At 43.2% G+C, this 16,711-nt stretch overlaps 1 protein-coding gene across 2 annotated transcripts in view; it reads right to left on the reverse strand.

Moving 5' to 3' along the window:
* MAML3 (mastermind like transcriptional coactivator 3) overlaps positions 1-16,711 on the reverse strand; it is a 193,879-nt gene that overhangs the window by 65,708 nt on the left and 111,460 nt on the right. For both annotated transcript variants that reach the window (XM_015861040.3, XM_015861039.3), the window contains exon 2: positions 4,702-6,189. In XM_015861040.3, the coding sequence (XP_015716526.1) occupies positions 4,702-6,189 (1,488 nt within the window). The remainder of the gene's footprint in view (positions 1-4,701; positions 6,190-16,711) is intronic.

Consider the following 16,711-nt stretch of genomic DNA (forward strand, 5'->3'; position numbering starts at 1 on the left):
GTGGAGATCCAATCTTAGTCAACTGCCATCAACATCTGGTTCCAGTGACTGATGATTATGATCTCTTCCCCAGAAAATGGGCAGATGATACTAGAAAGGTGAGCACTGGAAGGCCCTGCTAGTATTTACAAATCATCTAGAAAAATTCCATCCAAGTTAATTTCCATCACCCTTCTGTCCTTAAATGTTGATGGGAGATTGATTACTGGGGAACACATTTTTGCATTTATAAAAGGCAGTCAGTGCATTTGAACTCCAGTGCAAACCTTTTGTGGAAAACAACAGTTACAAGTCAAACACAGCACACACAGGCGTTCACTATGTCTCTATCGAAAGTACACCAATCAGTCCTCGAAGAGTCAGTCATTATTTCCATTCTATCCTATTTCCCCTAAAATCTAGTAAGACAGTTGCGTTTCTGCTACACTTTCATGTTGTGAATATAAACCTTTAGACTTCTTTACTTTCAGCTTACCCTGAAAGAACCTCAACAATCTCTTTTTCTCACTGTCCCAAAGATAACCTTCAGAAAGTGTAAGAGCTTGCACTATTCCAGGGAGAAGCCCACCTTTTCACCTGGAAAGGACAATTGCATTTCGGAAATGTTCTCTGGACACACAACTCCCTTTATCCTTTGCATACAACAACAGACTGAGCGGATGATGCGTCTTCAACTTGAGTCTAACACAAAAGGCAGAAAGAGAACTTGAAGGTAGTACTTCCAGTATGGTGTCAATTCTCCTCTTCATTCACACCCCTCTAATTTCAAACAATGTAACCAGTGGTTTCAATAGGAACTATAATTGCAGCATCCTCACAGCCTCATGCAGGCAAAGAGCTGCAGTCTAGTTTTATTTTTCTTACACCCACAGAGAATTCTGTTTTGTTTCGACCTCTCATTACTCTCCCTCCCTCACTTGGCTCCAAAACATCAAATTCTCTCTCAGCCATTCAACGTCTATTCCATTTGGCTGCTTTTTTCTTACCATTATGCACACATATTGAACAGCTGGAACCAAGAACAGGCACAATTAATGACTCTGAAATTTTCCAAAGAAAACCCATTTGAAATTATTTTTGGTTTGAAAATAAAATAAAAAAAAATTTAAAAAAAAAAAAAAAAGGAGGAAAAAATGCCTCCCATTAAACCTTACATACATCTTCAAAAACTAAATGGAATATTTTGGGTTAAAGCTCTACATTTTTAGAGAAAAAGTTGTTTTATGGTTGCTTTTATTCCTTAAATCACATAAGAACTCCTAAAGGGCCCCTGTTGCATCTCAGTGCCAAACCAATTTCCTTTATTATTGCACAGGAACCAGAACAGCAGAAGACCTCTACCCCTCAAATACCTTACAAGTTGCCAGCCGTTGGGAAAAATTGTGTTTGATGCTTTAGCCTATAGCCACAGCAAAGGGAGAACAACAGCAGTATCCATGAGGCTAAGAGGCATTAAATGCCATATCCTTACACACTAATAAGCACTTTTAGGGCAGATCAGAGTATCTGGGGCAGGACTAAGAGCACAGATTTACAAGTAAAAACCTGACCAAGTGGAGACAAATCGGGCATGAGGGGACACTGGTAGCAGGATAGAGCCTTGTTGAGTGTAGGTGGCTTGGGATCAGATAATGGATTTTATACTCAGTCCCAAAGGAGTGGCTTGTACTACCTTCTGTCTCATGCTGGAAAAAATCCCCTACTTCAAAACCAGGGTCTGTTTTGTGGAAAAACAGAAAAACGCCCCACCCATTGCTTCTTTGAAAAGAACAAGCCCTAGGACAAAATGAAGGCTATCACATTGCAGGGTGTGTGCTTCTTTCACAGCAGTGTGGAGGGGCTTACAGGCACAGCGCCAGTCCTGGACTGTGCAGTGAAGCAAAAGACCACTGTGTCTGACAGGAATCGTTTCAATGCTGACACTGCAGAAAGCCTTTTGCTAGACACTGGTTTTGCTGCTGTCACTGACATTGAGCTAAGTGCTCTCCTTTCTTCACAAGAACATTTGACACAGCAAGCCCAAGACACCAGCCACTCACCAACACATTTGTAGGGCAGCTGTGGCTTACTGACCTCCACACCATGTCCAAAAGGCCTCAGCAGACCAAAAGGTGTCTTCTCTAAAGTACGTCAAGTGATTGAAACCATGAGTGCATTCCACTCATTAACAGCAGTGGCCAAAATGGACACAGGTCAAATGAATGTATGTGGTGCACATGCACACAACTAGCTACACTTGGATAACACAGCAGTACACAGAAAATAAGAGCAGGTGTGGTCTTTTGTACCTGCCTGATTGTCCCTAAGTCACTAAGTTCTGGGTCTTAATGATCCCCAGACAGCAGTCGCCTGATAGAAATGTATAGTCGCTGCTAGCTACATGATACAATAGCTAGGACTCTCTTTCCCTTCGAATTCCATTTGTTCAATCCTCATGATTATTTAAGACAAACACACATACATTTTTACAATTCTGTGTCAAAGACCAAAACTGCAATGAAGGTAGAAACTATAAGCTCATTGAAAGGTACATTCCCCCTACACTCAGAAATGTATCGCAAACTGAGGAGTGCAATCTCCTTATTTTCCACAGATGATCTGGCAACTCTGACTGTCCGCATCCTGCAGTAAGTAGTAGAATCAGATAATCTGCATCAGCCTGGATTCAACTCAACAACATCAACAGATCATTTTACCACCTTCGCAAAAGCAATCCATTTCTACCAAGCACATTTCACAATAATAAAGCTTTCCAATCTTCTACTGAAAAGTGCTTTTTAGGGAAGCAGGATGAGAAGGAATGAAAAAATACATTACGTATAGAAATCTATTCTTTTAACCTTCCTCACTAAACAAAATCCCTTCTGGGTAGGCAAGTGAGTTTTATATAATAAAATACAGCTTTGCCTTAAATTTCTTCCTTATAAGATACAGAAATGACTTAATATCTGATCTTGGTTTTGGAAGAATGTCTAGGTTTAAGCAAATATCTGTTTTTTCTTATATTATAAAAGGACCCGAGTGAGATTAGATATATGAAATCTTGACTTTCTGTTCATACAGGACAACTGCTAAGAGATAATAACATGAACTTCTCAACTTATGAAATGCAGGAGATGACATTAACTCTTTCACACAAGCAGTTTTTCCTCCCAATTCTTCGGTAGGTGTTTGACATCAACAGACGTAACCAAAAACTTTAAACATTTGACAGCCTGACCAAACATTACGCACCTCTCAATTACACACGGACAAATCTGTACCTGATTACAGTCTGAGTTCTAGGTCATTTTCACAGTGTTTCTCTAGATAAGTCTTCACAAAAGGAAGCAGCTTTAGACTGGCAATTTCTAATGCAGTAGGCAAGCAGAATTAAAACACAAACGTTTGAGCTGTCACCATACATGCTGAATCATAAACAGGAGGCAGATGAACATTTCTTTTTGTTTTGCAATTCACTCTGAAGAATATCTAATGGACTCTGACCTGGCAAACCCCCTGCTCCTTGTACTGGTAGATCTCCAAACTCCACAGACTGCAGAAAAGACAATTTTTTTTTGTATTTCTACATGCATTACAGCATTAGTTATCCATGCACAGAGAGAAATGCTCCTTGCAGGTGGTGTGGAAACAGCTTATGTGGTAAAACACCAATACACAAAACTACCAACCAACAACTCTATCTGTGTACTATGATATCAGAAATCTTGATGTGTTTTAGTGGCACAGCTTCCATGAAAGCAACATCTACTTTGTGAACTCATTATTGTCTTTAAAGTATTTTTAAATCCCTTATAACAGCATTCTGAAGATTTATTCTCAAACCTCTCCATTACACCACCATGCAGATGTTTCCAGAGCCTACTCAAGTAAGAATACTCGGCTGAGCTAGGTGGTGACAGGGCTGTTTGTCATTACTACAACCATTACTCAAAACAGTTATTAATTCATTCCAAAGTATTCCCCAAGCCTGGCATCTGCCACACTGGAGGTTAGTATGGAATACAAGAAAGACCGATGCCAAGTCACTCAAGCCAACACAGCTTTAGCCTTTTGCTGAAAGTGAGTCAGAAGACTCTACAGATTCCCAACATTATAATATTTAAGACTGCGAAAGACTTCTTGAAAGTCCTGGAATAAACCATCTCATTTCAGCCATGGTTCAAGCACCACTAAAACCATTCAGTTACGTTTACTTTTTCCAATGGAGACCAAAGATATTCAGCACTCAGAATGTCTTTCCTTCGCTCCCTGAGCCAAAATGTCAAATGTGTTCACCCCAAGAGTGTGAGCCAACCACTCCATCTTTCTGTTATAATGCCAACTACACTCTGGAAATTAAGCCATACAGAGGTTTGGGATCTAAAAGCATCAAGTTTTATATTATGAGAAAATGAAACAAACTCTCCAGGGAGCAGTAACTTCAAAACCAAAGCTTTATAGAGCGGCCCTATGCACTCACCAGCAGAACAAGGAAAGCTCTGGTTCAGAAAAAGTCATTTAATAACATACCTTAAACATAATGCAACATAATTTCAGTTATTTCTTAAAACGATCAAACTCCAGTATCACATGAAAAATCCAAAAGGCATCTGCAATGGCATTCCATATTTTCCAGAAAAAAAGAAGAGTAGGAGGAAACGATACAAAGAGTTATTAAACCTCACTCTGGTTGTTCGCATACTGCATAATCGCACTTACCTGACCAAGGGAAGGAAGCGTTGCATATGCCATGGGCTGGTTCAGCATGCCTTTCTGCTTCATGATGAGCATGCGTTTCTGTTCCTCACTCAGGTGTGCCATCTGAGCTTGCATCTGCGGCTGCTGGGACTGCTGCTGCTGTATGTATGGCATCATAGGGTTCTTGCTGGGATTTGCCATTGGTGGGGTCATCCTCTGGCTCAGCTCAGCATTGAAGTGGGTCAGAGGTTTGGTGTTGCCATAAGAAAGCATATTAGGCTGTTTGCTTAAAGAGTTTGTGCCCAGGTTATTTGGCTGCTGATTGATCATATTCATGTGATTCTGAGGGAGGTAGTTATTCATTGTGGTCTTCTGTGGATTGTTTGCCATAGGAGGCACTATTGGGTTTTGGTTGTTAAAGGCTTGGGGATACATCATTGGACTATTTGGTTTCTCTGCACTGAAAGGCCCTCCATACGGACTAGATGGAGGTCCCACAGGTGACCAGCTTGAGGCTTGATTTGGATGCTGCTGCTGCTTCTGCTGCATGAGCTTAGCTCTTTGCTGCTGCTGTGCGGCCATTTGCTTGAGCTGTTCAGCTGGAGACAAGTCAGCACTTGGTATATTGACCGGTCCAGGCCCTGATCCTGCCACAGTTGCTGCTGCTGGGTTCATGAGATAGCCATTTCCAGATCGTGTCTGAGGTTGGCCTGGAGTGTGGGCCTGGTTGGGAGTCTGAGGTGACTGAACAACACAGTTTGCTGGTGAGCCTGCAGGGATTGGAGCTGGTGGAGCACTGGATACAGAAGTTATGCTAGAGGCTGTGGAAACATTTGAGAATGGAGGACCAGAGGAAGAAGGCCTCACCTGGGGAGATCCTAAGGGAACATGAGCAAATGGGGAATGAGATGGATCACTTTTGACACTTGCACTCTCTTGAGTCTCCGTGGCAGGCCTTGTAAGGTCTGGCTCCTTCTTCTCTTCAAAGTCTTCATTGAACAAATCTTGTATGTCATCTTCTGGAACAGTGTTTGCTAGTTCATCTATTAGCTCCTGCCACTCTTGATCATTCAGATTAATGTCTGAGAAGAGTTTGTTCTGATTTGAAAGGGATGTCTCTGAAGTGTCTATGCAGGTAGGATCATCCAAGGGCTCTTGCTTTAGCTCCTTGTTCTGAAGGACATTAAAACCATCGTCTAACTCACTGCAACCATTAACAGGGAGCTTTATCTCTGAAAGCCCACCATTTTTACCCAAGTCTTCTAGCCCACTACCGTGAGTTCCACTGTTCTGCAGGGGCAGGGATGCTTTCATGTCAAGCTGGTGAAGAGGAGAAACAGCAGGCAAAGGCAAGTTATTGGGCAAGTTGTTGATTGCCTCGATGCCTGGTACATCTTTCCGTATCCGCTTGCTGGTTGGAGAAAAGCTGCCATCGCAAACTCCATTCTGCTGCTCTCCATTGAGAGGTGATCGTGCGCCTTCCAACTTCCTTTTTACAGTCTCTTGAAGCTTAAAGGAAAACAAGAGAAAAAGAACCAGTGTTGACCAGTTGCAGAGACAAAGTGCTGATTGAGCCTTGTGACACAAACTAGTTACCAAGCTGACTACTGGCAGTAGGTTTTAAAAAACCATTAGGAAGCTTCCTTCCTAATGCCTCAAGGCATTCCTATGCCTTGACCAATTTGAGAAGACAGTCTAAAACAAACCAACCAACTATTCAAAACAACAACTGCAAAAACCAGAACACCCACTCCTTTAGTAGGAGAGCACAGGTCCACAGCTCCAGAAACAGTTCTGTAGAACTTGCTTCTACTCTCCAAACCACCTGAATTTTACAGAACAAACTGAGTATTCTAACTGGTTGGTGCTTAACACAGTGACAAAATATCTACAATACAAGTGATTGAATATGCGTATTGAAATGTACCGTTGATGCAAAAGAAAATATCCAAAAAAATTAATTAACGTGGCTTCATTTGAACACACTCTGTTCTTTGGCTGCAAAACATATTGAGAATCAGTTTTAAATGATGAAAAAGCATAGCCACTCCAAAAAATAGCATGTATTTTGCACAATGCTAACCCAATCAAATCACACACAAAAAAAGAAAAGGCAATACTGTATGTGATAGAGGCTAACATAAAAGACAAATAACTAACAGAAACGATAACAGGAAAAGTCCAGGAAATCGACCAAATTAGCTGTGAGAATGTTATAAAGAATAACCTACTCATATATGTTTTATTTTATGTTAAAAAAAAGAGTAGTAAAGCAGTGTTACAGAGTACAGTCCCCTCCTACCTCAATCAAACATTAAGTTCTCTGCTCAATGTACCAGGCTAAAAAAAGCAGCCTTCTTTAGCTCCCACAAAAACAATAGCAGGGAGGGGAGGAAGCAAGGAGATCACAGCTCTAGAGAACTCCTTCAGGACACACTTGCATCCTTGATACTATAACAATAGAAGAACACACACACACACACACACAAAAAAAAAAAAAAAAAAAAAAAGGAAAGATTTTATCAATTTTTTAAAGTACTTTTACTGGTATGAAAATCTCAGCCACTCAGCTCCCATCTCTGCCCTAAACTTGAGGTCCTCAACCTTGTTTCTTCCCACACAGCAGACCCCATTTAGTTCTCCCATCCCAGAAAGCAGGCTCCCCTTTCATCCCGAGTGCAGAACAGGTAAGCAAACTCATGTCTCATCCCCACTCAGAGGGAGTAGCTTGGATATGGCAGCTCCCTGCCTTTCCCCCAGTCCTATGCGGGACACTGGGAGGACAGCGCCGGGCACAACTAGACACTACATGGCTCTCACCCGCTGCCTCCTTGCCCTAAAATCCTGCATTAAGCTGACCATCACTGTATTTATGCGATGTCACTCTGGCTACAGTCTTCCAGTGAGCCTGTTTTCCCTTTGCCCTGAGACCGTGTTAGCTAAATACTGAGCTGCAGTGGGAACTGCCACAGCGAGGGGCCTCTGGCAGACTTCTAGTGATGAAGAGAAGGCCATGTAAGAAAGACAGACCTGTCTTAATGTCGAGTCAGGGATTAGTAAGAGTGATTATCTCCTGAGAAATAAAACAAAACTGACTCCATACGTTTCACAGCACTTTGCGGGCATCCCTTATGGAACAGGAGTAAGAGTGAAACCATTTCACATTTTACATCTTTTAGTAATTTATCCTGAATCCATCACCTTATTTGTACATGAATGTTTACCAAGAGAATCAAAACTACCCACAGGCAAATAACCAACCCTAAAAATACCAGCTCCTAAAGATGTAGTCATGCTGTAAAACTTGGATGTCCCCCTGTACAAATATACAAGGACTTCAGTGAAAGTAAAAGCAGGGCCAGTATATAAATATTAATATCAGTGTTTATTATGTATTACAACAAAAAGCAGATTTAAGATGGAAACTATTTTCCATCAAATATCAACTGTACAAAGATCTTGCCTTGCTGCAAACAAAAAAAAAAAAACAAACCCAAAAACCAGTTTCCAGCTCCAAATTATTCTCCTTCAGGCATTTTTGGGTGTGGGGGGCTAAGAGTCAATAGAACAGTCTATTCTCTTTACTTTGTTCATTTGCTCGCTGAGCAACTGTGGGTGGAAAGAAATGTAACACATAGGTTTATTGGGAAGGAACTTGCTGCATACAGACTTCATGGGTGGTGAAGCATCTTAGCTCTAGCATCTGGGAGGGCTTGGGGGCCACAAAAATAAAGGCATCTTTTTTTTAGGTACGACACATAAATATTCTTAACAACTTATTTCAGTGCAGGTGGCTGTTTTCATAGCCTGATCTTATTCTCAATCACTATGTAAACTAGTGGATGACTTCAGAGTCGTACACTGACCACAGACAGGCCAGCAGCTTACTGCAATAGGACTGCAGAGTGACTTGGAATGAAACTCCAGCACCTCCCTTTCTCTCTGTAAAAACAAAGCCTGAAGTAAAATATTCTTCTGCAAAGTGTCTTCCACTTCCTTCTTAGAAGTAGTGCTTAGCTTGTGCATGTGATTTACAATATGCTTCACGAAGACATTAGCCTCAGAGTAGAGATTTATATCTTGGAGCAGAAAACTGTTGATGCATAAAACAAAACAAAAATAAAATCCTTGCCAGGTTCATAGGCTTTTACCTTTATTTACACAAAATATTTGGCCGATGGAATTGCATTTCAAAGCAGAAAGCAGGGTGAAGCAGGACTTGCTGTTATTTACATGCCTTTGGAGAAACTCTTGTCGCGGAGCAGGAAAAGGTCAAACTTTAGTGGGCTGACTTTTTAAAGGACTCAACTGGGGGGCAGAGGAGGACAGGAGCTGTGCATGCCAACACACAGCCGCACTAGGACCTGGCCCAGCTGATCTAACCTGCCCTGAAATTTTCAGCAGGGCTGCTCGGACATGCCACAGCACACCCGACACATAAACAACAGAGCACCGAGGCTGTCGGCAGGGCTTTCATCTGCCGGGAGAAGCTGCTTCGCTTCATCCTACCAGCAGCAATTCATTTTTCAAAAGAAATTAGACCAAGGTGCTGTTGTTATAGCAACAGTCAGAGCCACTTACCCGGCCCCATCCCCCCTGCTTATGCTGACTTCAGCGGGCAGCTATTTCAATTATGTATGGGGAGTGACCAGGACGGCGGCTGCTTAGTTCTTTTATTGCTCTTTCAAAAATTTAAAAGAAAAAAAGAAAAGAAGAAAAAGGCACAGAGACTAAATCCTTTTCCTGCCTGTGGAAGCGGAGCACCACTTGCAATGCCTAACACAGCTCTGCTTCCAGCTGATGGCCAGATGACACGGCAGCCTGCAGACACAGGGGCTCACAGCCTGCAGACACGCTGCAGCAAGTTCACTCCCCAGCTTTTTTGCACCGTGCCCAAATGCTCAGCACGTGTCACAGACGTTGTGTCAAGTGGCACTACTCAACACGCTGGCCCTGACCAATCACCTAACCAAAGGTGCAACAGCTGTAACAACCTCATCTGAGATCAACAGGGAATAATACCTATCGCCATTTGCATGCCACCAATTCAGCTCAAACATCTGAAAGGACCGCACATCTCTTGAACATCTGCGTCCTTTCTGGACTGCCTCAGAGATAACCATTAACAAGTCAACAGTGCCAAAGGCAACATGGACCGCATCTTGTGACCAGTGTATGAGGTCCTTCAGCACCACAGCAGCCTCAGGCTGCACAGGTGTCTCACAGAGATGAGGGCAGAGCAAGACAGGTGTTCAGAAACCAGAACTGAGATCAGACAAGTGGCCAGGCAAAGCCCATGGACGGGAGGCTGCTTCCAACAGGTGAAAATACTTTGAGCATCAAACCATCGCCACTACCTGAACTTCCTTATGCTGCTGCACACAATGCATCAATGCCTACATCGGATGAAGCCTGACACAGCAAATTGATTAGGGATTGTAACTGCTCACTTAAAGCACACGCTGCACTCCTCCATGCTGGGCCTGTATGCCCATTCTTAACGACTCACAGAATCATTAAGGTTAGAAAAAGACTTCTAAGATCACCTAGTCCAACTATCAGCTGATCCCCACCATGCTCATTAACCATGTCACTCAGTGCCACATCTCCATGATTCTCGAACACCTCCAGGGATGGTGACTCCACCATGTCCCTAGGAAGCCTGTTCTAGTGCCTGACCACTCTTTCTGATAACTTGTTTTTCCTGCTGTCTAACCTGAACCTTCCTTGGCACAGCTTGAGGCCATTACTTCTCACCCTATCACTGTTACCCACAAGAAGACGCTGATCCCCACCTTGCTACAACCTCCTTTCACGCAGTTGTACAGAGTGATAAGGTCTCCCCTGAGCCTCCTCTTCTCCAGACTGAACAGTGCCACTTCCCTCAGCTGCTCCTCGCAAGACTTGTGCTCCAGACCTTTCACCAGCTTTGTTGCCCTGCAGGCCACTGAAGCATTTCAAATACACAGGAAATTCCCATTGTGAAATCTGTTTGAAGCTGGTAAAAGTCTTGCTCTGCCAATCTCCCCAGTAACCTCTGCAGGTTCACTGAGTAACCTCTGCTGAAAGAATGAGGTTAAACTGCTGCCTGTTATCTGAGCAACTCAGGTCTGCTGGAGACTACCACCGGCCTTGTTTTTGCAAGCAGCTGTCTGAAGAACAAACCACTTGTGTTAACAGCAAGGAGTAAAACAAGCTCAGGGCATCAGGCAAGCCTGAAAGAGCTAGCAGTAAGGAAAATGCTCATTTTAGCTGGGTCCATTGAACAGGAGGAGTTAGTGTTTTAAGCAGCAGCTGGATGCAGGGCCAGTAGTGTGCAGGCCCTCACAGAAGTTGCCCGCCCAGCCAGCAGAAGGATCACGCTGTGAGGTCAAGTGAAGCCTAGGGAAGAACAGCAGCAAAAAAGGCACTGCAAGAGAGCAAAGAGGTGACAGCACCAGTGAAGTCAAATGCTGTGACTCTGACCACCTGCGGTCAGCATAGTGGGATTCTAATGTGGGCCAACACAGCTAGCGAAGCAGGCATCAGGACGTGCTTCCCTCAGCACTGCCAGAAAGGGAAGGGTGAGGGGAGGGAAAGGGACATTCCTATTGAGGTGGGAGAGTGAGGGAGAAAGGTCTATTCCTCCCCCAGGACTCAGCTGCAGTGCAGATATATCCTCCTCGCAAACCGAAGTTTTGTGTTTCCATTGCTCAGGTTGTGGGATAAAAGAGGACTTCTGGCTCTACACGCATTAATTGCAGCAAAACAGAGAAGATAGGCATCTTTCCTGGAGTTTACTGCACTCTTTCAAACCACCCATCCCACAGCCGCAAGAAACGTTTGTTGCTGTAGGAACTAACAGGATGGAGAATGCCTCACTAACAAAGTATGCAAGAGTGGAGAATATGTACAAAAAGTAGTGGAGAAATATATACAAAAAAATTGAGCAGCAAAGTTGGTATTGTGCACACTTACGAATGGTCGGGGAAAAAACCTGTAATTTTTCTTGCAGACTTGAGAGTACATATCTTACATATCAATTCCAGTCTGCCTTGAAAATATTTCTCCTTCTAATTCTTGCCTCTTCATCTCCAACAACTCCAGCCTCACTATGAATGCACAGTCACTAAATGGCATGCTTCGAGGAGATTTGGAGTGCAGGGTCCCTGGGGAAGCTGTTGAGTAAAATGCAGGCAATGGATGCAATTAATTTCCTCAATACAAAATCATTGGCAAGTTTAACTGGACTTCACAGCACAAATTATTTCATGGATGAGATGCTGTCATCACTGCCACGCAGCCAGAGTGCATGATCTACATGGCTCGCTCCTCCTCAAGCCCATCCAATTTAATCCTCCTTTAGTCCAGTCGGATAAGCACAGGCGAAGCAGTAACCTCATCACGTATGGAGTGCCAGCACTCCTCTGTTTGCGCAAAAGTCTTAACGAGGGTGCTAAGAGCCTCAGCACTACACTCCTTAGCTGGCAGAGCCTGCTCCTGCCTCACACAGCACAGCTGAGCCACACTCTCCCTGTGACTGCCCTCACAGACGGCAGGAGCAATGTTCTCAAGGCGGGTTATGAGGTTTTAGCCAGGCAGGTTCTAATTGACTTGTCTGGGAGCTGTGCTGATAAATCTTCACCCTTTGAAAACATACCCAATCTGCTTTGTATCTTTGCAGGAGAAAAATAATGATAAAAAACAGATACAGCAGAGCATTAAAGCTACACCTCTTGAAAAACTGCAAAATAGGCTACAAAATAAATGCAAGGAGCTCATATTTTAGGCTAAGAAGCAACAAAGCACCCTAACTAGCATTGCTGCATGCATTTGGTTTTGTACCACAGCTACTCATTCACTATTCACTAGCTCTTTAAACTACTATGTGATACTAGAAATAGTCCCCTGGGGAAACCTCACTCCAAATCATCCTGGGATGGGCACAAGTCCTGGCAAGCTATGAAGTGTTCTGTGCCAGCCCACGTGCCTTCTGAAGGGGCATTTGGGAGAGGAAAGTTGTGGTGCTCTGCAAAGAAACAGCCACTCTCTGACCCAGCCTCTGCTTCCCTTTGCCACGGCACTGGTTAGCTCTTAGAATAACAAAGTCAACAAAAAAGAAAAGAAAACTTAACTGAAAATCGTGGCATAGAAAAGGCATTGGAAAAATCCAAAATGGATGCATTCCCCTCCCCCCCCCCCCCCCCCTTCCTCCAAACTGTTCCCTCGTCAGTACAATCAGCTTGATCCATCTCTAGGAAAGAAGAGCAGCACTAGAACTGCTTGTTTGCCTTGCCTTTGCATATCTATTTAAAAGACTGCACGCAGCAGCAGTTTTGTAAGACTCCTTCACAAACCTGTGTGGTCTTACATAGCCCAGTCACGCAATGCGCTTAAGGCCTCAGCTCCTGTTAAGTTCACTGTGTGCTAAGGGTCCAGTTAGTAAGACTATTTCTTCTGCACCAATACTTTTTTCAGAGAGGGATGCTAAACCTCATGAAACAAATATTTACAGTCTCTTTTGCTTTCAATAGAGGTTATAGCTGGCACTGTTAAAAATGTTGCAGGACCCTTGAAGATCTGCAACAGCAGAGCCAAAGGATTGTCCCAGATGCCCTTGACATGTCCTGGATTACTCTAAGCATGGTCTGAGAGCTATTTGCCACAGGCTAAAAGCCAGACAGTAGTGAATAGTAGTTTTGCCCTAAGCGTGGCCAAGCAAACCTTATAAACTTTATTTCTTCACTGCCTCAATGCCTTTACTTCAAGCTGACCTTGAATCCCACACAGGCAAATAACAACAACTAATGGAAAAGTACTCGCCTGGTCTCCCAGATCCCAGTGATTACAGTCACAGGCTCCCAAGGCCAGATCTACTGTGTGGAGTGAGCTGCAAATGTACCATTTAACTCTGCTGAAGAAGTGTAAAGAGGAAGAAATGAGATTTCAAATTGAGGTTCTGATTCAGCAAACTATTTAAGCATGTGCTTCACCTTCAGCACCCTAAGCAACCTAAAACATAAAGAATGATTTATGCAGCCAATGGCTTCATCTGAGGCCCTTGCTCAGCTCTTACTTTCATTATTTCCTGTACAGCAGGCACCTCCACCTGAGCATAAACCTCTCCCTTGCTCCCAGTGCCAGTCTGAAAATACTTTAGTGGTGTAACTGACTTGCATATGTGCACTGACTTCATGTTTCCTTGAAGCCAGATCCCAACAAGGATGCATTCTTTTGCAGTATGGCTAATCTCTTCACTCCCTACCAGTATCTGGATTGCCTAGGTTAGACAGCAGCTGTGGGAAACCTCAGGCTTCCTCAACAGTGCACATCCACATACATGTCCAGTGCCAGGCAATGGGCTGTGAGATGGGAAAAGAGGTTTTTTTCAGCAGTCACTTGGCCTAAAGCTCTGTTTTCTGTTGATCTCTTAAGGACATCAAGAAAAAAGGTGCCTGTGTTCAGTCTGGCAGAAGGGGAAGAGCCCAGGGATGGATAGAACCTGCTGCATGATGTTGAACACCTCAGCAATGACTAATCTTGTGAACACATCCCATATTTGCTCCTTTGCCCTTCTCCTAAAGCTGTTATGTTTGCAGGTACCTCATTACCAGAGTATCTTATCATTTCAGGAAAAAATGCTACCTGTTATTAAGGGGAAACCACATATTACCATCTTAAGCCATATAGGTACCTCTTTGCATAAAGGTGCTCAGCTCTGCTCAGGGCTTGCCTGACAGTGTCTCCAAGTACAGCAGTAGCAGCCTGTCTGCAGGGAAATTCCCCAAGTTCCTAGCTGTTCTGAGTCTGAACTTGTAGAAATGGGAAGAAAAGTCAGAAAAACTCCTTAAGATGTATAAGGCTTCAACATGCCTCCTTAAAAACACAACCGATAACCAAGAGAGGTGGTCAGTGCTGTGCTAAACAGAACAAATTCCCAGCTCCTCATGGCTACACACCAACAGATACTTTATAATCTGTTTTGAAAGCAGCCCTCCAAAGCAAGGAACTATAACTCATAATGCTAGGTATGTCTGTACCTGCCCATTGTACACAACTTCCCCCTTCCCCCCCAGTATTTTGCTGGCCAAAAAATAAATAAAAAAAATCTTTATGTTTTACACATGTGCATACACGCACACATAGCTGCTGCCATGATATACACATGGGTTTTTTCTCAGCTATCTCTGCATATCCAAACTATATTCAGATTTTAAGTCCTGTTCACCTTTGAGAGCTTGGTGACTTGAACAGCATCATATAAGCATACAAAGACAAAAGAACGTTTCCTATTGTTAGATGCTCTAGGTAAACAAGAGCTAAGGCTCGGTCACTGGGAACACTACAGTTCCTCACCAAACCCCTTAGAGTTATGAAGCAGAAGACTTTATAGTTTGCTGTTAGATAAGCCATAGAAGTGCACCATAAACCAGCTGTGCACTCATGTAATGGGCTTCAGCTGATCTAATTTTCCTTCTTAAAAGACTTTTAATTTCCACCTTTCTCTCCCATTGTAACAGTGATGAGCCACCTGCAATCTTTCAGTCTGCAGGTAAAATGCTTTTGTGCTGCTACCAGAACTATGTGGATCTGGGTCTCAGAGAACAGAGGAGGGCTCAGTCTAAAGCAGAAAAATATTCATATGTCAAAAGAAATATAAACCATCACTTAGCACTTAAACAGTGTCTTGTCGTTCAGATGTAAACATAGATTAAACCACTGCATCTCACTCTGGAAAACCTGATGTTGTATATGAATTGAATTCCAGTCTCCCAAGTCCTGTGCCCACCCAATGGGAATATAAAATATCTTACACCTTCTCAGATCAGTAGGCACTTTTGCTTCTTTTACTTCTCTTACTCACATATCAAACAAACGGTGACTAGGACAGAAAGTGCCCACAAACTCCTGCAGGTAACTAATGGTAAGAAAGTTGCAGACAAGAACAGGTTGATACATTCCATTCTTAAGGACAAGAATCATATCCCCTCTATCAGGCTGAGATAGGAATAGCACAAAGCTTGCTTTAGAAGTTCTTTATCATTGACCTTAAAGGCAGCCTTGGTAACTAGCTCAAAGAGTGGCATCCAGGCATCCACATTCAGATGCCCACACTAGATCCTCCCCAAGCCACCAACATTATTTGCCCAGTCACAATTAGGTCACCAATTACATGCTACTGCTATTGACATCTGTGTTTAATTAAGATCTCCGTCTGTGTGGGTCAAGTCCTTCACCCTCTGTCATTTCCAGAGGCTTCAGTTTTGTCCCACTTAAGTCTAAGAAAAAACCCAAAATCTTCATAATTTGGGCTACAATTACAGCATTGCATGTGAAGGGCCAGGGTAAAGAAGGACGTGTAGCTCCAAGTTCTCAGTTATCTACACACCTAATAATTTCTGGGCAGTTTAAAAGAGGCAAGAATAAGAGTAGAGGTAGAGGCCTTGAGTTCAAATTGCAAATAAATAGTGGCATTATAACCACAACGGTTTAAGCACAGTCTAAGCAAAGTCTGGAGAGAAAGAACAACTATGTTTAATTAGACATACAGATAGCAGGGAAGTACAGACAAGCTTTGGAATAGGCAAGCACTTCTTCCTTATTTAATAACAGTGGTAGTAACCTTAGTAACAACTTCAACAATGAGCAAGCACGCTTAAGAAATGATGGAAAATTGAGTAGGTATCAGGCATACAGAACTGAGCAAGTCTGCTGTATGATAAAGCTTCCCTCACTGAGAGCTTGTTTATAAAGAAAATTACATGGGCAGCAGGTTGAGTTTTTCCTAGGGCTATTTACAATACTCTTTTATTTTTCCTCCTTTCTTCTAAGCTTTTCAAAACTGTCAAATGAAAACAAAAGCCTGGCAATTAGCATACTTTGGAATTACATTAAGGGCCAGCTTTAAAATGCACAGCTGCCCCAGAGTGACTTTTTTCCCTGCCAGGTGGAAGACACTAGGCCAAAAACTAACCTTGCATATTCTGGGTCCTGGGGGCTGCAGCAAGGATTTACAGGAGATCATGGTCTCAGCGCATCTGGGGACAGCAGT

The sequence above is a fragment of the Coturnix japonica genome, chromosome 4 (assembly GCF_054131305.1).
Source record: "Coturnix japonica strain WE chromosome 4, WE-NBRP24, whole genome shotgun sequence".
NCBI lineage: Eukaryota > Metazoa > Chordata > Aves > Galliformes > Phasianidae > Coturnix > Coturnix japonica.